Genomic DNA, 23,033 nt, shown 5'->3' with positions numbered 1-23,033 from the left:
GCATTTCTTGAAGTTTATTTTGTTTGCACCTACTTGTTTTGTTTGTCATCTCTCCATAGCCAGCATTGATGCATGTTTTTGCCGCCTAGCTCACTGCCAAAGCAGGTCAAGCCACTTAGCAGTCTGCCGTCTGTGCTGCTGGCTTCCCAGGCTTCAAATTAGCTGATTTTCAGACTGACATGACATTTCATAGAACTTAGCTGTTTTACGCGATTTCTTATGATGGGGATGCCCGATTCCTCATGCAAGGCCCTGGTCACAAAGTCTCGCGGTAAGTGCAAGGTGAGTTGCTTAGCTCTCCCTTGCACTCCTTGGACGAATGTCGGTATCAGCTGCATTTCCCCACACTGCAGACACGTGTTCTAGCACTGGTAATTCCACAACCTGGAAGAAGCCTTGATTCTGGATGTAATATGGGCTAAAATGCCTTCAAACAGGCATGCGTTTTCCTCAAGACCTCATGAATATGTGGTTTCCAGGTTATCTTGCCTATCAAGAGTTATCCCACATACTTAGCCGTGTGAGAACAGTGGATGTGGCCTCCCACGAATCGCAGTGGCTGAAGTCAATGGGCACTCCACGTCGCATTTTTACGACAGCCTTGTTTTTTGTGGCATTGAATTTGAGACACCATTTCATAGCCCAGGGTCCTAGGCCATTGCATGCTGCCTGTAAACAGCAACAAATGATGTCAATCATTTAGGAACACGCGCTCTCTCCTAAAAACCGTCAAAGAGCTGCTCTAAACTCTTCTGACCATCTTTGTGATGGCAGTGAAGTTGGGCCTTCTGGCCATCTATCAACAGGCAACACAGGCACTCCAGGCCTAATATGGTTCATGGCCTCACCGTATGCACATGGAATACATATGTCCCCAAGTAGGAGAGTTACAGCAGTTCCTTCATGACAAGGCAGTTGACATCTGCCTGGTTCAGGGAACCTTCCTAAAACCATGCACCCATGTGTGGGCGGCAAATTTCATTTGTCACTGCACTGACAGGCTCACAGCAGGGGATGGTACTGCACTCTACATTAAGACCTCCCCCAAACACCACGTTGTGCAGCTTTAACAACTAGCAACAACTGAGACCACTGCTGTTGCAGCAGAGACAATGTCAGGCCAGATTACATTCAGTTCAGTCTACAGGTCACCTGGAAGATTACTAGAGCCCATAGATTTTGAACCATTACTGTATCTCCATGGTAAACTTTTTATTGCGGGGACTTTAATGCAAAACCTGCTGAATGGCACTCCAGGGTAACAAACACCAATGATCGTCGTCTGCTACGAGTATTTTGGCAGCACAACACAGTAGTTCTAGGACTGTACAACCCGATGAAGTACCCAAACAGTACACACAACCACCCTGACGTGTTCAACATAGCAATGGTGAGGGGAGTGGGCACCTCACTACTGCAACAAGTTGAGTGGCTCTCTCATCTGCCGGTCATTTTCGATATAGACATTGACAGTGTGGAGCCACCAAAACGATGTCGGCAACTAGGGAGGGTAAACTGGGAACAATTTAGAGAGGACCTGCAAGACTCTCTTGCTGCCATCCCAGACCCGAGTATCATCGGTGCAGACAAAATATTGTGACAGCTTACAGTTGAAACACTCCGGGCTGTCGAAGCTGCCACATCTAAAGGTACACAAAGGCCTTCTGACGAATCACATCAGCTTCCCCCTGAAATTTTGCAGGCCATTTCAGACAAGAACCAGCTTTTGCATGTGTGGTAAATTACATGCCATCCTACAACCAAATGTCACCTAAATTATCTGTGCCGTGAAATAAAGGTAGCAGTGGGAAAACCACTGAAATCACGATTGGGCATCCAAAATAGCCATGTATCGCATTGAACATGGCTCTGCCTGGCAACTAACCAAACAATTCTTAAGAAAAGGGCATCGTCTTCCTCCTCTGCAAGTCAGCAGAGCAGCTGTCTATGAACCTGGTGCCAAGGCCAACGTCTTGGCTGATTGCTTTGTGGACAACTTTACTTTGATACAAGATGATACAGATGAGGTGCACACACAAATTGTAAAACAACAGCTTCCTGTTTTTCTTGTGGAGGACACAGGTGATGCCATCGAACCCATCACTGAGGAGGAAGTTGATGGCCAACTTTCTTCTCTAAACACTAGGAAAGTCTGTGGCTGTGACCAGGTGGAAGCTTTTATGCAGAAACAACTCCTACCTGATGCATTACAGCCGTGTCAGACCAGAACTCAAACCTGGGACCTTTGTTGTCATGGACAAGTGCTCTGAGTCGTGCTCAGATAGTTGGCAGAGTACTTGCACACGAAAGGCAAAGGCCTCAGGCTCAAGTCCCAGTCCAGCACCAATTTTTAAACTGCCAGTAAGTTTTAAATCAGCACATTCTCTGCTGCAGAGTGAAAATTCATTCTGGAGTTGGTACAGATGTTACAGAATGCTGTTTACAAAACTTTTAAATAAATGAATTAATAAAACACAAAAAATTGAAACAGCATATGAATAAATGACACATTACACACAAAACTCTGAACTACTGCAAGGAGCTTTGTACAGAATAGGAGTGTGCCATGAAGAAACCTTCAACTTGGATTTCAGTACTTGGGCTTTATATTTATTTTTTTCTGTTTGTTCAAAGTCTGTTGAAAATGAAACCTGCTGAACAGTGCTCACACTTCAGAATAATGCTCAAGGAATTTTTATGCAAGTGCATATCATTTTTCAGTCCAGTGTTCACTGAATGAATGTTAGTTTCTTCTGAATGAATCATTATTGCCAACAAAAAAATCCCACAATGGAATATAAGTACCGGGATGGCAGATTTAGAATTCCAAGACAGCTGAACAGCAGCCAATAAAAAATTTGAGAACTGATACTGCATTACAATCTGAGCACCATTTTCTTGCTTAAGAACATTATTGCTGAGTGTACAGAGTTTCCCCAAAATATAACACCATCTAATAGAATGAAAGGAAGCAATTATAAACAATCCTTCGTGTTTCAATGTCAGAGGAGATAATTCTTATAGTGAAGATAGCATCATTCGGTTTCTGCATAAGATCTTCAGTGTGGTACTTCCAAGAAAACTGTACATCTACTCTCAGTCAAAAGAATTTAAAATGACCAAATTCACCCGCTGACTGCCCGGAGATGATAAAATTTCACTTTTTAAAGATTTCCTTGTCAGAAACTGAATGCACTGTGTTTTTCTGAACTGTTAATATTTTCTCTGAAAGCCACGTACTGACGTTACAAACTAATATATTAGCTACATAATTTATATTACATTCCACATGTTTCACATTAACTCTCTTATCATCTGCACACGGACTTGAAAAACTTAAGGATGCAAGTAATTTTCACATGCTGTGTCACTGCCAAGTAACATACTTCAGTTAAACTGAAACTGTGGATGAAAGAACTGCTACAGTACAATACAGACATGACACTTTTATTCAAAGACAATAATTACACTGGAGTCACTACAATTTGTAGTGGTCCCCTGGACATTACAAAAAGTGGGACATTGTTCTTAATAGGGTGAAGTCAGAGATGAATGCAGCACTGAAAAGATGTCCATGTGGAAGGAGTACAATGTTACAATACCAGTGACGGGTGTGTGTACCGTGTTCAATGATTTGGAGGTCCGTACATCCATGCAACAGCATGCCTTCTCACACCAGAACACCTGGACCAACAAAACGATCATGTTTGAAAGTGTTCCTGGGTACATTACATGTTCCCATGTTTTGCCATATGAGGGTACATCCAGCAAAGTCAAATATGATCATTCTGGTGGTCCAGGTGTTATGATGTGGGAAGGGATAATGTTGCATGGGCATACTGACCTCCAAATGTGTTGCACAGGCATATTGCACCATGCCTGCATGCAGCAGTAACTATCCAGCAGTTGTCAACTGTGCTGGTGGAGGAATGGAATGCCCTGCCACAACTCCTTACCAACCTTGTGGTCAGCATGGGATCTCATTGCACAGCATGCACTGCTGCAGCGTCTCACCTTTTGTAACATCCAGAGGACCATCGTGAATAATGGTGACTTCAGTGTAATTATTGTATTTGAATAAAAGTGCCATTTCTGTTCATCCCACTGTGTATTTCTTTCAGTTACCTTCTGTGCTACATTGTAGCAGTACTTACATATGTGGTCCAAGTTTCATTGGGCTACGTTACTTGGCAGTGTCACATAATGCGAAAGTTGCTTCCAGCCTTAACTTTTGGGTGCCAGTATATATCGAGAAAAGCAACAGACAAGAACAGAACCCTGTGGCCCCCACATTTACACGACCTGTCAGTTTCAAAACTCTTTTCTGTTTGTTGACAATGGAAGACAAACTACTTCTTCCTACTTTTCAGATATAATGTGAACCATTGTTCAGCTTTTTGTCTAATCCCATAATGTTTCAACTTATGCAAAAGTATTGCATGTTCACATAATCAAAGGCTTTTGATGACGAAAATACCCGTTGTCCTCAACCTGTTGTTCAGCTCTGGTAGTACCTCAAATACCAAAGATTAAATTCCGTTTCCTGTGGATACTCCTTTACTGAACCAAAACTGTAAGTCTGGCAGCAGATTGTGTGTACTGAGATGTGCCACTACTCTTCTACATAAAACTTTCTCAGCTTTTGAAAACATTGGTATTAAAGAAATTCGCAGATAATGACATTATCTCTACTCCCCTTTTTATAAAACGGTTTAACTAATGAGTATTACAATCTGCCAGGAAATTCACACCTAAAAGACACATTGCACAGATAACTGGAGGGAATGGAGAAGAAGAAAGGAAGAAAGACTATGCAGCTAAAAGCTATGAAATCTTCACGGGTTATCAGCCGAGTGGCATTGTCTTCTAGTCGCAACGTTTCAGTGGATTGCGTATCCATCATCTTCAGGCGTATCCGTCGAAATGTTGCAACTAGAAGACGACGCCACTCGGCTGATAACCCGTGAAGATTTCATAGCTGAAATACGTCGAGGAAGCCTGCAATCGCATATATGCAGCTAAAAGTCTCTTAACACTGTGTTAAACACCTTAGTGAGTTGTCATGTTTTGGATTTGAGGGTAAGCAAGCTCAAGCAAAACACATGAATGTTACAGGTTTGTTTTATCAAAACTGAGTTTGAATAGGATATGATTCCGACATTTCAGCCAAGTTAGATTTGCCAACATCCACTGCTAGGAATATGTTACTGTGACGTGAAAATTCTTGTCAAATGTTACATAAGACTTCCATCAGTGACAGATGCGAAGAGACAGCTCCCTGCTGTTGTCCAAGAACAGCGGGGCTTCTTACAGTTCTGCTTCCTGTATATTCCCTACAGTCCATTGCCTTCACTATTACCAACACAATCTTGTCATCATACATGCTGTCACACTCAGTTGTTTACATAAACGCATCTTCTTTGTCAGAAGACTCCGATAACTCTGCAAAACCAACATCAAAATCTTATTCTTCCATCATCCTCAGTAATTGCTAATCAGTGAAACAAGTTGTTTTTTGGCATTTACAATGTTGTACCATCCAATTGTTTGATGGTACAGGGTCTATTTGATCTAAAACTATTTATACTCGTAACATGCAGCAAATGTCACAATTCATAGCAAAATTAAATTAGCAGTCAACTTTATAATGGATTTACAGCAACACTGAAATTTGTAAGAATATTAGTAGAATCTCTGTCGAAAGTAAAGTTGCAAAAAATAACATTCAAAATGCTGAACAAGATACTGTATATGATTTCCTGTAAACCAACCTCAACTCACTCAAGACATACAAATTTATGCATAATACTGCACTAAAAAGAGTGGAGCTTGTGAACACCAGTGGGCACAGCGTCAGGCATGAGCCTTCAGTGTGTTAGTGGCCTTGTGGTAGTCATGTTGAAAGGCATGTAAAGTATTGAGAAAACAGCTGTCATTTCAAAGAGAGAGAATGACACTGTATGGTGACAGTAACGGGTTAGACACCTTTGAGAGGATGGCAGTCTTCCACACCAGATTGAGAACAAAATGCATGAGTTAATTGTACAAGACAATACTGTCAAGAAAAAGTACAATGTGCATTTATGAAAATTAAGAAATTTTGTTGATTCTTTGCGGCAAATTACCCTAACACCTAGTCTGATTTAAGTTTATCCTTTTGTCCTGTACAGTCAGTCATCATATTGCCTTGAATGTAGGTTAATTGCAAGAAAATGAAATGTGTGATCCATGATCAGTTTTCATATTCCAAAAATATAAAATGTGCCGCCAAGATACTGGTCATTGTTCACATTGAAACAGGCTTCTGTTAATGTTCAACCACATGAGGAAATTTTAAAGCGTGGTACTGAATTCATATGACATAGTGGACAGAGAAACTTTAGGTACTCCACACAATTTTTAGCGCAGATCAGGAGAGCATGTAGCAGCACGGCGGATTACTAACCAAAGGGGCCCGGGTTCTATTTACGACCGACTCGGAGATTTTCTTCGCTCAGGGACTGGGTATTGTGTTTTCATCACATTTGTATCGTCCAAATTATTGTTATCCACATATTGTCTGCCTTGGTAGCAATGAGATGGCTGTATGGGGCGTCCCAAGAGCCACTAAATGAACAAAATATTATCCACACACTCATGCTTTTCTGATATATGTAGTAATTCTTGATCTCACACAGTTACTTGAACCTATGTTTATATTGGTACCAGAAAATTCTGACTAAACGACACGAGTATGTCATGTGACAAAAAGGTACTCATTACAGCTCAGTACACTATTTGGGCTAAATTATCATGGTATTTGCTTATCTTCTTTCACATCAATAATGTATTGTCACCCTTCTTTAGAAAAAGAGCCATTTATCGAGTGCACAGTTCCTAATTTTGCACACTTATTGTCCCTCGTCTCTATTCAACTTTATAGGCCTTAATTCATCCTATTGTGACACAGATGTACACATTTACTCAACTGTTGCTCCTTAAGTGCCATGGGGTCCAGAAGATATCATAAAAGTGAAATATTTTACAAGGTTAACAGTTTTATAAGATACAGATGTTGTCCACTGTCATTGAAAACTATCACTGTACTGACAGATTTATTGCCCTTTCAATCCAGTCACAAGTTAGGCACTATGCTTTCAAGAGTATGAAATTCATATGGAGTACAAGATTTGTGTCATTTGAAAAAGCTGATAATTGTATCAAGAGTCCAGATGTAACTCGCTTATCACTTTCGTGGTATTTATGAGAAACACAACAAATACTGCAATGCAATATGCTTATTTGCAAAGGGAGGGGGGAGGAAGGTAGGTGTGTTCCATCTTAACTTTGTGCTTATATATTATAGAAATATCAGAATTATGCACATAGATTACAACACTGATTCTATCAAAAATCCACACTTGTCTATGAAAGCTTTCAAAAAGCAACTGCATTTTTCTGACAGCTAAGGTTCCAAATTCTGTAGCACAGGAACATGTAAGAGAGAGGTCTCTCAGTGTTAAGTATTATTGACCATGTTACTGTAACTAGGCATTATTACTGCATACATATACATGTAGATAAGAGTGTTTAATTTCAAATTAATCACCTAGCCAAATGTTCCAAACAGGACACTACAGTTCTTAGTGCATAGAAATGAAACATAGGGGGGCAGATAAAACAGCAGAACAGTGTAGGTGGTAATTGCACTATTGGTTTATACCACTGTAACTTAACTTTTCTGGAGGGCATGCTTAGAAAACATTCCATTTAATTTATATATTGTGCCAATTTTAAGTTGACTGAACTACAATTAGATGAACAGAGAAATGTTAAGACACTTATCAAAGCTTGGTAGGACATGGTGTTATATAACTGGTAAATGATAGGACGAGGCAAGCATTTGAGAAAAAGCGATCATCAATTTCTTCAACAGATATTTATTGTAAATTCGATATAAAAATACAAATTGAAGAATAATTTCACAAAATATTGTGTGACATCATTGTTTTTTATGCATATAATATTTCACAGAATCATATTTTGAGTGTATCAAACTATATTTTCACAAGTCTGTTGGATAGGTAGCACTTGTAAATTTGTCATCATCATGCGAAACAACATTTGATCCCTTAGTCACTCTGACTTATCACATGTAGCAATGGAACGACAGTTGCTTTAGTAATTCCATTAACAATACATAGCACCAGTATCGAGGATCCAGGTTCGGTTGCAATATAATTTTCTTCATGACAGCACAAAGATATTATCGAATGACATATCTGAATCACCAACAACATAAAGGATACTGTCTTTTCTATCAGAATGCCACCACAAGCCTGAAAATGTTACAGCAGTATGATGGCACATCAATACAAAAAAACACTGTTTCTTCACCTTTTTCTTGTGTAATTTCAGTTAATTGTTGCAGTTTTGACCAATTAATTTACAACAAAACATGTAGAAACTAGATTACAGATTCAGTTACAGAGCTTTGGGATGAGTTTATCAAATGGTGATAGTTCAGCAAATGACATTTGAGACTTTTTACATCAGTGATTTTCGTAACATTACATACCAAACTAATTTGAGGTGATAGTAGCTCTCAAATTCTGGAATCATTCTTTCATCTACTGAAACTTGGTATACAGCCATTGTATGATACAGATACAGCATTGCAAAATTGCACCCACATTTACCGGAAGATGAAAATCAATGCCCATGACTTTATATATTAATACCCTTTACAAGCCACAAAATACATACCATTTACCTTATGCACAATAACTTTATTTAAGCTGTACAATAATTAGTAAATGACAATGTCATTATGTTCCAATTAATTGACAATATATAAACGTCTCCACTGTAATCCACATGTTGACAGATCTCAGCAAACATTTACAGAAACCCCTGTTCACACCTGTCACTGGAATGATAATGTTATTAGATCTCTTCACTTTACAACTTTGACTTGAATTCTTCAATTCTATCTTTTGCTCGCCTCTGAAGTTCTGGAAGCTTCATTGCTAGTCCCATATTCCCCTGGATTTTAATCTTGCCTTGGAAGAATGCCTTCTGTGGATTCAACTTTCCAGTGATCAAGTCCACAACATCACCATCATCAATAATGAAAGTGACATCTGGTTTGGCTGAAAAATATGAATGTTGTTACTCATATGCACATCAAAATGCATGTGCACGCGCATGTCATTATGTTCCAATTAATTGACAATATATAAACGCCTCCACTGTAACCCACATGTTGACAGATCTCTACATTTACAGAAACCCCTGTACACACACAAAAAACTTACTTTTTCCATTGTATTCAACACTTCCTTTCCCAGTCTTTGCATTAATTATCCAATAACCTTCAGCACCTCCTGGGCCATTTGTAACTTTGAAAGCATATACTCCTCTAACTTTCTCAATGAGATTGTCCGTATCATCTTTCATTGCAGCTTCCATAGCTTGGAACAGAACATTTGCCTTGAAAGCTGCCGGGTCCGGGGCAGCAGCGACACGGTTTGCATACACTGGATATGATGGCCTGCAGTATAATAGAGATCATGTCAGTTTGCGTTGATAGGTATACTTAGGCACACACAGATAAAATACTTGTATAAAAAACAAAATTATGCCTTAGAGACCCATGATAAAAATTTCATAATCACCTTGGGAAACCATGCCTATAGAGGGCAACAACAACTGCTCCACCAAGCCCAATATTATGCTGCAATCCAAGCTTAGCACCTGCAACCTGTCTTCGACCAGCTTCACCCCGTAATTGCCAGCACAATTCAGCACACTGTGCTATACCTGAAGGATAACCAGTCTTTAATACTCACACACTCCACTACTCACTAAAATTTTTGCTTCAACTAATTTCATCCATAGCACTTGTTCAACAAAACTGATACAAAAATGTAAAAAACCAATTACAATTATGTACAGAACTACTTCCGAAAAATCAGTATCTTGTTATCAGAAGTACTTTAAATACGTGAAAGTTCAAAGAGTCACCAACCAGTGGCCCTTCCCCCTTCCACAAAAGTGATTATTACCTGTGGCGCCCAAAGGATGGCCTTTTGATATCAGACCACCACTGGGATTTACAACATACTTCCCACCATATGTATTTCCATTAGAATCTATCAGTTCACCAGCCTTCCCAGGAGCACATAATCCAAGAGCCTCATAGGTAATCAGCTCATTTGCAGAAAAACAATCGTGCAGTTCAACAACATCCACATCATCGGGCTTGTAGCCAGTGTTCTTAAACAGTCTATCAGCAGCTGTTTTTGTCATATCATAGCCAGCCTAGAAAGTTATAAGTTACTAGATACTTCAGTATAATGGGCTATTAATCAGCAAGTCAACAGTAGTTTTCCATTCAATAAAATAAATTAATTTACAAACTACGGAAACAAATTACTATTTGGGTTATTATTAAGACAAATTAATCTGGACAGTAATAAAAAATTTAAAAATCACATTCAGAAATATCTGTTTTATAAAGCTATTTTCCACAAATCATTTAAAAAACTAAATACATACAATTTTCATGCAACTGTTGTCTTTGAACGTGGAAGGAAGATCAGTGACCATTTCTATTCCAACAATTTCAATAGCTTGGTTTTCCAGACGATGTGCATGTACAAATTCCTCTGACGCCAAAATGGCAGCCGCTGCGCCATCAGATGTAGGACAGCATTGCAGTTTAGTTAAAGGACCAAATATCTGTGGTGAACTCATTATCTGTTCAAGAGTATATTCATCCTGGAACTGGGAGTACCTATAAAACAGAATTCATAAATGTGAACAATCAATAGGCCAAATAGGAAGGTGGAAAACTATGAATTCAAAGTTAAGTTTATGAAATGTCTCTTATGTCTTCCATACAAACTAATATTTATCTTAGCACCAACTCTGAAAACTTTGTGCTTTTGACAAAACAATTGGTACATACGGGTTATTTGTTGAATGTTTGTGGTTTTTGTAAGCAATCTTTGCTAAGTGTTCAGGTTTAGTGCCATATTTCTCCATATGTTCCTTCCCAGCATTTCCAAATATTTGTGCTGCAATTGGAGAGTTGCTTAGACCTGCGAGGTCAGCCATCAGTTCCACATGTTTATCCAGTGGGTTTGTTCTATCAAGATACTGAAACAGAGAGATATAAATCACCTTCTCTGCCAAGGAAATATTATTTCTTGATTTGTCAACAGAAAAATGGATTTTTTCAAAGTGGAATCTTACTGATATTTTCAGGATCAGAGACTTCGCACAATACACGCCAGAAATGTGAAATGAAAGTTCTATGATATTGCAATTTGCCTTGCAATTATAGTTACTTACAACAAAAACTGCATTAAATTTTTTGGGAGTGGGGTGTGGAAAAAAAAGAAAGAAAGAAAGAAAGAAGAAGAAGATCACACTCAAGAAAAAGGATTCTGAACATGGAAGCTCACTGCCGGTAGTATGGATGGGTAGAAGAATCAGCATAACATTTACATGAAATGATGGAAGTGAATTTTGGGTAAGTCTATCAGGATGACTACAGAAGAACCAACTTCAGTTTATGTGTTAACTACACCATATAGAACCAATTTTTGTCCTATGTTACTTTCTCTTCAAGGGCAGACATATATATACAGCAGTAGTGTTTCCACACATGTTACTTTACACGATTTTAATAGCGCTATGAGAGAGAAATAAAGTAAGGGACATGTGTAATATTTAGCGGTTGGGATGGTGAGCCGATGGAGGGGGAGGGAGGGGGGGGGGGGTGCAGCACCGAGCTCAGATTCATCTGATGGGTAGCATGAACTATCATTTTTACTGAAATCCAAGTACGTATCAGAAATGTAAGTTTCTGAAACTTGCATTTGTCAGCCACATTTTTCTTTCACCTGTCACTTTGTTTCGAACTTTAATTTGCCACAGTTTAATAACTTTAGAAGATACTTTTAAAAGAAGAAAAGTGCAACAGGAAACAGTGTACATACCTTTGCACTAAGGGATCCACGTTCCATTTTTTCAAATCCTAGTGCCAAAACACACTGGTTATTTCCAGATTCGACAAGCTGTTTTGCCATTAATAGTGCTGTTGAACCCGTAGCACAGTTATTGTTCACATTGTATACAGGCATTCCTGTCATGCCAATTTCATATAATGCTCTCTGTCCACATGTGGAATCACCTAAACAGAAATATAGAACTTTGATATTTCAACTCTAGTCATACATTTTTTCAAAAGCATGACAATCAAGCTAACCCAAATATACAAACTTAATAGTGACGGGCAGTAATTTTTTTTTTTCCTCCTTCCATATGAAACCACTGAATCCATAAGACTAAGTGTAGTCTTGGTCTGGTTATTTTCTTAATACAAATGCATATTTTGCACTATATTCACTAGTGATACTGTACATGGCACATTCACCTACAGTTACAATTTGAAGGTGGCTGTTTTGTACAAGTAAAACCAAGTGGTCATATTTTAAATGTCTAACGTAAACTGCAGTCTAAGCAGAAAAAGTTTTTTTGTATAATTTCTTTTTAATTCAAATGAGCATAAGAATAGTAATGCACATTACTAAATAACTGATAAGTATATTAATGGTCAACACTGATCAGGGTTTTTAATAAAGACAAGCATTTCTACCACCTGTCTTCATGACTTCAGACCTCAGCCATTTCCTGTTACAGGCTTCAGACATGTTACAGCGCAATAAAAACTATTTTCAGAAGAGTATGCATTAATTTGGTGAGCCTCCATTCATTTGCTTTGCCACCAAAAATTTTTTGTGTACAATTTTCCCCACAAACTGTCTGTGATTTGCATTGGGGAAACAGTTTAGAGGAAGAGAATTCCAATAGTTCGACAGCAAAGCCTATAAAATAATTAATTGCTGGCATTTTGTACAGCATTGTTACAGTTAAACTTGTCTGCAATGCATAAATAGCCCCCTACACTGATATCAGGCTATTTGTCAAAGAGCGGGAGATAAATTATAATCAAATGAACCATTAACAAGAGATACGAGATAATATGAACTCCCAATGGAAAATGCAAAAGGATTACAATCCACATAATGCATCTAGCCAATGACGTGCTGGAAGCCGAATACGACACACTTTTTCTGTAGAACTGCCCATTTGAAGAAATGTTATTTACTACTACTACTACTACTACTACTACTACTACTACTAAATAACTCTTCCTTGAGAATACGCCACCAATTACTATAAAAACAGTTTAATTCATATTCATGTATTCAGCATAAAGTTTACTGATATGATAAATTAACAGGTATTAAAATACATACCTTGGCTACATATTGAACTTCAATTAAATATAAATGGAAAAAGAGGACACCAAAGAGGAACTTTCATTTAAGGAAACATCCAGAAAGAAAGAGGAAATGTGTTCAAGAAACCAGACTATGAACACTAACTGTGACTGAGATATTAATGTCAAAGCATTATAGACTGGTAATGAACAAAACATTATTTTGCTAATTTTTTTCAAAGACACCATCTATTACTGCCATTTCAGCCTTGTGACCATTTTCAAGAAAATGGATACAGCACAATTTTGTTCTTCACACTTACCAAAATTTAAAAAATACAACTTTGACATGTTTTCACACTCATATGATGAACAACAAACTAGGCATAACTGCAATAGTAGATTTTATAAAGAAAATCATAAGGAACAATAATGTCATTCGAACATTTTTATATAACAACCTCAGCCCAAAATTTATTTTCTCAGTGCTAATAATGCAGCATTACCATAATCAAGAACTCGTGAATGTGTGAATTAGCAGGTGTTCATTAGGATAACATTTTCACAGAACATCAAGTGGGTACCTTTCATGTCAAAATGCAAGTGCTCTATTTATTTTACACAAATAAAGTTTTTCCTTCCTTCTGATATCACAGAACACTATTGCAAACACAAGCCATCCAACGCAATACAATTTCCTAACTAGTCTGTGGGTCAGCAGTTCAGTTTCACCTATCCACTAAAGCATTCAGTGCATTTACATCAGTGGAAAAATAAAGGATCATATTAAATTACTGGTTGTATAACTACAAACAAGTACAGACAAGATTACATAAGAACATACATACCATACACATATCCAACACAAGCTTGATCAATATGATCAATACGAAGGCGTGCATCTGATAGTGCCTTTGTAACTGCCTCTTTAACCATTTGAGGATAGTCGAAGTCATCTCTCCTACCTGGCTTTTCAAACTGAAATGAGTGCAAGGAATTTAATTAGATACATCATTTCAAATGACCTGATAGAAATCATGTATATAGTCCTATTTCCTAACTTCATATGGATATACACACTTTGTAAACGGCTGCAACAATAACTTTCGGATATTTGAAATCAGGTTTGAAACTTCTAGAAATAAATAAACTTTAATTGCTAATACCCAACAGACAGCTGTCAAACAACAGAAAGTTAACATTTTCTCGAACTGTTGAGGGCATGCCCACAACCAGAAAAGCTCCATAATTTTAGGAAAATTTAACAATAACTACTTTCAACAATACGAAAGGAAGAAAACTTTCCTGTTACAGCACGTCAGTAGCATTTCAGAGATATTACTGCTGTAATCAACAGTCGATTCGTTTTAGGCAAGTTAGCCACTGAAATAATGCCACCGGTTTCATACGTACAGTACTTCAAAAGGGACAACGCAGTATAATTAATACTTGCATAGTATGCAAGTCACTGTGGGGTCAAAGGTAGTCTAAGCCATTACCATTCCTCATCACACTTCATACCAAGAATTTTACCTATTATACAAATCATGCACAAATTTTATTTCTGCATACTTCTTGCAACGATTATGCACTGTGTGTCATAAAAATCCCTTGAAGACGAAGAGCTTTACTACACTAGGCATCTATATCGCAATGAAAACTACTAATAATTTTCCAGTTTAAAGTACTTAACCGTGCGGAAAAAAAATTATTGATAATGTCTGGCATCTCTGTTACTTACCTTCGTCATTCCAACACCAACTACAAATACTCTCTTATTTGGACTCATTTTTCGAAAATTATAATGCCACTGCTCACAACACAGAACTTCCAGCTACACTACACTGTGGCAACTCAGCAAATGAATATATACCAGAGATAATAAATGACCCCTAGACTTTGACCAGTATTCATTCGCCAATCAAAAAAAACAAAGAGATAATTGTGTGAAAAATAAATTTGTCGCATAAGTATGTTCTCTTGAAAATTATGTTATAATTTTTGCGTCAATAAACTGGAAGGATAATGTAACATAGCTGCTAAATTCGCGCACTAGCTTCTGCGGCGCATGTGGGCGCCAGTATGGCAACTTCAAGTGAATTCAGTGATGTTTGGCGCGTCGCGCAGCTGTGTGTGGGGAGAAAATGTATGTTAGCGTTTCTTGGAATTGCTGTTGAAGTGTGTATTATCGATATTTTAAGTAACAGATAATTTTAGTGCTTCGACTTACTTCGGAATATTTGCAAGAATAATTAAATACGGAGTAGGTGACTGTTAGCTGACTCTCACGGAAATACAGCCAACCAAGGAAAAAAAATAGGGAACGTTTTATGAATGAAAAATTAAGTGCATTTTTACCCATATAGTGAAGCGATTGATAACGGTAGTCTTACTTCTTATATTTTCGTGTTTACTGTTTACAAATATTTAAATTTCTCGTTTTGCCCGGGTTCTTCCTAGCCCTTGTGTGCTCTTGTAGACATGGCCACTCTGGTGGTCGAAGGAGGAATTAACGGTTGTGTGTGAGACCAAGAATTAATTTTCGGTGTGAAAAGTGTGACTTACTTGTATGTGTAGTGAAACGTTAATAAGAGAAGTGTTTCGTCCTGTCTTGTAACGGAATAGTGATTTTTTTTGTAAACATACGACTAAAAAAAGAAGTGTTACGCAGTGTTAAGGAAAAACGATGGATGGCGCTGAGGTACCTCAAGTCCAAAATGGGAGTCATTGACATAATGGCTGTGCAGTTTACTTACAAATGTAAAGGAATCTTCCAATGCAAGGAATTCAATATTGTGCGTACATCACATCGAATTATCAATATTTTTACTTTAAGGGTAAGTTCGTTTTCATGAATGTCTCTGTCTATAAGGTGCGAAGCGCTAGACGTTATGGCTAGAGTATCAACAAACATAAGTTGAAAACATCTAACATTGTCACGATTATTTCCCTAGTAGTAACTACGAAGTTTGTAATGTCACCTTTTAATTCTGCTGCGAAGTGTGCAAAATAAACAGAAATTTATCTATCCGCCATATTCACAGAAAGTGTGTTGCAATTATCGTAACATTATCTTGGTTTAAGATGCTCGAAAATATACGAAAGTTGAAGTATACGTTGTTAATATTTTGCGTGAATAGCGCTGATTTGTTTTTTTACACACAAAAGTAACCAAAGGGTTTCATGTTTGGTTTCAAATGTGCTATGTATTGCTGTAAACATACATGGATTGAAATAATTATGATAGTTCTCAAGCACTTTGATGTTTAATAAAAGTCTAAACGATTGGTTAGTCACTGAAATTCGACATTTTTTTATCATGAAAATTCCGCATGACTTTCTAAAATTGGCTAACATATTTTTCATACAGTGTCTCTTGTTATTGGCTGTTGAGGCACACATTATTTAGGATTAAAATGTATAGACCCATTCTACATAAAAATATGTAATACAATGTGATTCGAATATTATTTCGAATTTGGGTTACAGATTTTTTGTTTGTTTTAGATATCCGATAACGTTTCGTTCACTATACTTTCTCGATGTAGTATTGGGGGACAGAGCTCTTGGTGCTTAAAAGTCAGGTTATTGTAGCTGAATACAATGCTTTGTTTTCAGTTCGGTCCAATTATCATATCGGTTAATGGACATACGTACGTATCAGAGCTGGGCGGCAAAGGGTGTAACTAATATTTTTTATCATAACGGTTATTAATTTCGACCTAGGTGGTGTAGTCCTTATTTTTTAAACTATACATAATTTAAAACTACATTTGCGTCAGGTTGCAGGAAGTAATAGTACTCAGCACATCACGGTGTTAATATCAGTTTCTATTTTGCTGTAGAGACAGTGCACGACTTCTTGAACGTGAAAACAATCAGCTGTATGTTACAGTTTATTATTATGTATCTACATCGGCATGCCCTGGCCAAAAGCAGAATCAACATCGTGTCGAACAGCTCACCAGTGCCGTAGTGTCCCGTTATCTCTTTGCTATTAAATCATCACACCTACAGAAGTAACAGGATTGGACTCTTATGCACAAATACTAATATACTTCCGTCTAGCGCAATAACTTAAGGATTTTTTTATAAAGTTTGTTAAAATATGCAAATAAGGCTTGAAACATTTACTGGGCAAGCCCATGCATATAAATTAGATGAACCAGCTTGAAATATCATGGTGGCAAGTTGGTTTTGACGTTCCTCCCCATCATATTTAATTGAAAGTTCCTTGCCTGTGTGTCAGTATATGTAATATCTTTTTCGAATTACACTCGTCTCTCTCGGGAGCTGATGAAATATTGTACAGTTAATAACTTATTGTTACAGTGAGTCAGCACCTGTGGTTATCATTGCTTGGTATTAACATTTGATTGAAGAATACTACAGCGTAGTAGCTGCGAGTGTTTGTTTTTTACTTTTTCTTTTGAAAAATAAGGTATATTTACAGGATCTACATTCATAAAAGCCGTTGCTTTTACTCTGCTAGTCTGTGCTGTTTTGTAGGCTGAAAGTTAGAAGCTAATTACTGTTGTCTGCTCGTATCTGAAAATCTTTACGTCTGACCCCGATAGTTTCTTCCTTAAATTTCATTTGACGTGTATCATATTACACAGTAAAATGTGTTCTTATTTAAAACAGAGAGATACATATTGTCACTCTGTGTGTCTAATGAACGAAATGGTGAAAACCAAAATTAGGAAAATTTGTGTGATATTCTTTTCATTTTATAAAACAATTGCAAATAGTGCCAGTTAACGCAAGCAAAAAAGGAAAGAAACCTGTAAAGCCACTGTACTGACTTGTGTACACTCACAATTACTGCTTGGAAACTGGTGAAGCTCGACCATTTTCAAATAATGCTAATGTACTAGTTTTGAACTGTTGTTTGAAAAACGTAATCGTTGATAGATCTAAATAAATATTCTGGGATAAATCTGTAAAGAGTGTAAAATCAGGGAAACAATCTCTTCAATGTGAAAATATCGCTTCAATTTCAGATATTGAGTTGAATTTGAAGACTTAAGGTCACAAATTTGGTTACATAGTTATTTATGAAGAACGTAGTAAACGGCTAATAATGAATTTAATTTGTCGCTAATATTTTTTGTCCCCATAAATGAAAATACTTATCGATGTGCAACTTTCCTCTTGTACAGCATATACTCGTTTGTAGTTGCGAACAGCTGCGGGTGTTTAAAGAGACATCTGGTGGCTGGCTGCGCGTGTAGAAGCGGGAGTTTCGGTTTCAGCCGAGGTCGATCGATAATGAGCAACACCGAATGTTAAACTAGATGTATAGATATGAATCGTTTCTTTCGCTGTCGTTAATTTTAATGTGTGTCGCTTAAATGTGAGGAATCTGAAATTCATGGTCGTATGAGTACATACCCAGCCGGCGGAATGTTTACGCCTTTGTTGTACAGACAGACAGTACCAATCTGTAGAAATACACAATACAATGTTTACGCCTTTGTTGTACAGGCAGACAATGCCAATCTGGAGAAATACACAATACAGTCATAAAAACTGTCATAAGCAGCCAGTATAACTTCTCTCATTAGTATTTAAAAAAAAAGACCTGAAGCTAGTTTGAGGACGAATTAAGGCCTATAAAGTTGAATAGAGACGAGGGACAATAAGTGTGCAAAATTAGGAACTGTGCACTCGATAAATTGCTCTTTTTCTAAAGAAGGGTGACAATACATTATTGATGTGAAAGACGATAAGCAAACACCGTGACAATTTAGCCCAAATAACGTACTGGGCTGTGATGTGTACCTTTTAGTCAAATGACATACTCGTGTCGTTTAGTCAAAATTTTCTGGTACCAATATAAACATCGGTTCAAGTAACTGTGTGAGATCAAGAATTACTACATATATCAGAAAAGCATAAGTATGTGTGTAATATTTTGTTCATTTAGTGGCTCTCGGGACGCCACATACAGCCATCTCAGTTGTAGAACGTCAATTATGACGATAGGAATGTGAGGACAACACAACACCCAGTCCCTGAGCGGAGAAAATCTCCGAGTCGGTCGCAAATCGAACATGGGCCCCTTGGGGTAGTAATCTGCCGCGCTGCTACCGAGGCGGATAATATGTGGATAACAACAATGAAGAGTCACCAAATGCTATAAGGAGATTAAAGCAGTTCGGTGTGTATGACCAAAAAGCCTGAGGAACATTGTATAGATTCTATAGGACTAAGTGGCAGTAGTTATTGTTTTTTGGACGAGAAATATTTCTAATGTCTATAATGGATTGCAATAGTGGCTGTCATGGTTCAGTTCCTCTACAATCTATCTGGCTACAGTTCAGCAATTTCAGAAAAGATAAGTGTTACTGGACCTACTAGAAAGATAGTCTCAGCCATCGTCGTTTATTCAGTGTAAGTGAAAATAATTACTGATCCGTATGTTTCTGCACTAGATCATACTAAATACTTTTAGTCTCATGCTAACATACATACATTTGAAGATTCGTCAACTATCTTTCAAATTCGGTACTGAATTATCTGCATTGTTTGAGTTGGTTAAAACATTTTACTAGCTACCTAAACTTTTAATTGGAACTCCCTCGCTCTTACTAGAACAAAAGATACAGGAGTAAATTGTTAAAATAAATCTGCAGTAATTATCGAAGCAGAGAGTAACTATTGTATCTGTAGGTGATGTGCTTAAACTTTAAATGGGATGAACTGCGATAATTCATCCATTGGCAACCTGAAACTTGCGAGGGGCGAAGTGATTAAGCCATTAAACTCACTTTCAGGAGGAACGAACAGCCCGGCATTCAACGTGTAGGTGTTCATAAATCGTTTAATGAATGCCATTGGAAAGGACACGGCCGATATCCCTCCCTATCCTGCGTCTTACCTCCTTGTTCTGTGTGATGAATGCGTCCTCGATGAGATGTTACACCCTAATCTTGAACAATATGATACATATTTGTAAAACGTAAATTATGTAACTGGCAAAACTTGTATATATAACTAACAAAACCGATTTTTATTATTGTTGCTGTATATGTAAGGAATGGCGAGAAGGAGACCAAACACACCCATGAATGGCAATGGGGAAAGCAGTTATTCAGGAAAGGGGCCAGAAACATTTACGAGGTGGTACAGTATTAAGAAACATGATGGCTGCGGTACGGATTTCAGTCAAGAGTGAGCTCTCGTGGTGCTGTCCATTTCATTTCGAATGGTTTAGAACTTTAGATGGTTCTTCACAACGGACGGTCCTTTCGTGGTCACTTCGAAGGCAAGCTGCGCTCAGTTACTGCTGACTTGTGCTACCGACGTTACGCCATGTGTAGCAACACACTACTTTGAAGGCGTAGACGAGACCTACAAAGTATGTCAGTTTGAGCAGGCGATAAAACTGAACAGATCCAATTACCTGACATGAAAGTGAGGAACCTGTTTGTGATTACATCTCCCCCCTTTAAAGTGCTCCAGCATGTAGATCTATGCTTCTTGTGTGTTAACATCACTCCTCACGCTGGACGTACAGGGATTGAACAAAAATATGGAAACACAGTGAGAAATGCATGCCTGAATATAAATGCAGATGCTAGACAACCGTGCAGGTTGTGCCATTGCATTTGACCACGAAAGGCACCTGCGCAATGTCTTCAACACATTGCAGGTGTCGGGCGTGGTCAGAACATTGTTCTGTGTAGCTGTGAGTGCATTATGACTGAGCTAAGAGACTTCGAATGTGGGCAAATTGATTGTGCGCGTATGGTTGGCGCTTCCGTAACCAAGTTATACGTGTTTGGTGTTTCAAGAGGAACCATATCGAAGATTATTCCGCATGCAGAGAGAGCTGAACATCCAACATTCGCTTAGTCACAACGGGGACGAAAGTGTGTGTTGAGTGATGGTGACACACTGCCATTGAAGAGGACTGTGACGAACATTAAAGGACACAGCTGCAAAGTCACTGCAGAACTGAATGTTGCACTCGCGAACTCTGTCAGCGCCAAAACAACACGAACGGAGCTCCATAATCAGGGAAATGCAGGTTGAGTTGGAATTCTAAAACCGTTCATCAGTAATGCAAATGCCCGTGGTGCCGAAAGCGTAAAACCATGACTGTGGAACAATGGAAGAAATTCGTTTGGTCGGATGAATCATGTTGCACACTTTCCCAACTTCTGGCCGAGTTTCTCACTCAAGAGTGAAACATGGCGGTGGTACGTGATGATTTGGTCAGCCGTATCGTGACATTTCATGTTCCTGCATGGTAACTCTGCATTATAAACTGCCGAAGATTATGTGACCATTTTGGCTGATCAGGTCTATTCCAAGGTACATGTTTGTTCCCCAGTGGGGATACAGTGTTCAAAGACGATAGTCTCCTGTTCACACAGCTCGTACTCGTATCGTGCAGGACTCGATTTATGAGCACGAGGATGAATTGTAGTTTGTCTCCAGGCGACCAGTCACCGGATTACAAAATTATGGCGCCTTTGTGGTCAACTTCGGAGAGAAGAATGCGTGACCGCTATCCACTACCATCATCGTTACATGAACTTGCCACTATTTTGCAGAACGAATGCTGTTAGATTCGTTTGGAAAACGTACAGGAAAACTGGAAGCTATTTTAAATGCCAGTGATTTTTCCTACAACGTACTAGACGTGGCGATGTGTTTTGGCGTTTCCATATTTTCGTCCACCTCGTATCCGTATGTAGTCAATCATAGCTATAGAGTCGGTGAAATTATTTTTAGAAAACTTTGCATCAGCGTAGAAAGTGGACTCTTTAGGCCAGAAAATCTCAACAAATATGTAAGATTAGTGTGTTGCATCACTCCTGACGACAGTAACCACTGAACAGACTTCATTCATGCGTGGGATCTAGGAATCCGTCCCTCTAACTTCGTTTTTAGCTGTTTTTGTAATAAAGCTTTGAGGTGAGACAAAAAGACGAGGTGCACAGCTCGAATATCGAGTTTTTACGCATGTTGCAAGGCAAATATTCGTTGAAACCAATTTAGCAACCCTGACCCTTCCCCCTGTTTAATTACTCGTTTAATTTAGTAAATAATCATTTTTAGTGTCTTGATTAGATGAGTGTGTACTATGTTGTAAAATCGGATGAGTTTGTACATTATGTGATCAAAAGTATCCGGACACCTGGCTGAAAATGACTTAAAAGTTCGTGGCGCCCTCCATCGGTAATGTAATTCAATATAGTGTTGGTCCACCCTTAGTCTTGATGACAGCCTACAAGGGGTGCTAGTCCCCCTCCATGAAAAACACGACCGCACCATAACACCACCGCTTCCGAATTTTACTGTTGGCACTACAAACGCTGGCAGATGACATTCACTCCTTACACCAAACGAGGCGTCGTTTGGCATTTACCGGCGTCATTAGCAACCGCTCCACCATGAAATGCAAGTTTTCTCACCTCCCGCCTAATTGTCATAGTACTTGTAGTGGATATTGAAGCAATTTGGAATTCGTGTGTGATGATTTGGATAGATGTCCGCGTATTACACGTGACGTCCCTCTTCAACTGTCGACTGTCTCTGTCAGTCAACAGACGGGGTCGGCGTGTACGCTTTTGAGCTGTACGTGTCCCTTCACGTTTCCACTTCAGTATCATATCGGAAACCGCGGACCCGGGGATGTTCAGGAATGTGGAAATCTTGCGTACAGACGTAGGACACAAGTGACACCCAATCACCTGACCACGTTCGAAGTCCGTGAGTTCCGCGGAGCGCCCCCATTCTGCTTTCT

At 38.5% G+C, this 23,033-nt stretch overlaps 1 protein-coding gene across 1 annotated transcript; it reads right to left on the bottom strand.

The window, feature by feature from the left end:
• Nucleotides 1-7,903: 7,903 nt before the first annotated feature.
• LOC124721270 (sterol carrier protein 2) lies at nucleotides 7,904-15,169 on the bottom strand. Its single transcript, XM_047246152.1, has 9 exons — nucleotides 15,015-15,169; nucleotides 14,122-14,251; nucleotides 11,988-12,181; nucleotides 10,952-11,142; nucleotides 10,540-10,777; nucleotides 10,047-10,302; nucleotides 9,657-9,801; nucleotides 9,297-9,532; nucleotides 7,904-9,131 (listed from the first exon to the last, which is right to left on the bottom strand). Exons 1-9 carry the CDS (start codon nucleotides 15,060-15,062, stop codon nucleotides 8,941-8,943), a joined length of 1,629 nt encoding a protein of 542 aa, XP_047102108.1. The 5' UTR covers nucleotides 15,063-15,169; the 3' UTR covers nucleotides 7,904-8,940.
• Between the last annotated feature and the right edge of the window lie 7,864 nt (nucleotides 15,170-23,033).

This window comes from Schistocerca piceifrons, chromosome X (assembly GCF_021461385.2).
Source record: "Schistocerca piceifrons isolate TAMUIC-IGC-003096 chromosome X, iqSchPice1.1, whole genome shotgun sequence".
Lineage (NCBI taxonomy): Eukaryota > Metazoa > Arthropoda > Insecta > Orthoptera > Acrididae > Schistocerca > Schistocerca piceifrons.
This window is presented reverse-complemented; position numbering and strand designations above follow the sequence as displayed.

Bases quoted from the DNA above. Each gene is read 5' to 3' on its own strand.
- LOC124721270 (XM_047246152.1), bottom strand. From the start codon at position 15,062: ATGAGTCCAAATAAGAGAGTATTTGTAGTTGGTGTTGGAATGACGAAG. The intron at 14,252-15,014 runs GTAAGTAACAGA...CACTCATTTCAG, and splicing joins TTGGTGTTGGAATGACGAAG to TTTGAAAAGCCAGGTAGGAG. The intron at 11,143-11,987 runs GTATGTACACTG...TCTCTGTTTCAG, and splicing joins GTGGATCCCTTAGTGCAAAG to TATCTTGATAGAACAAACCC.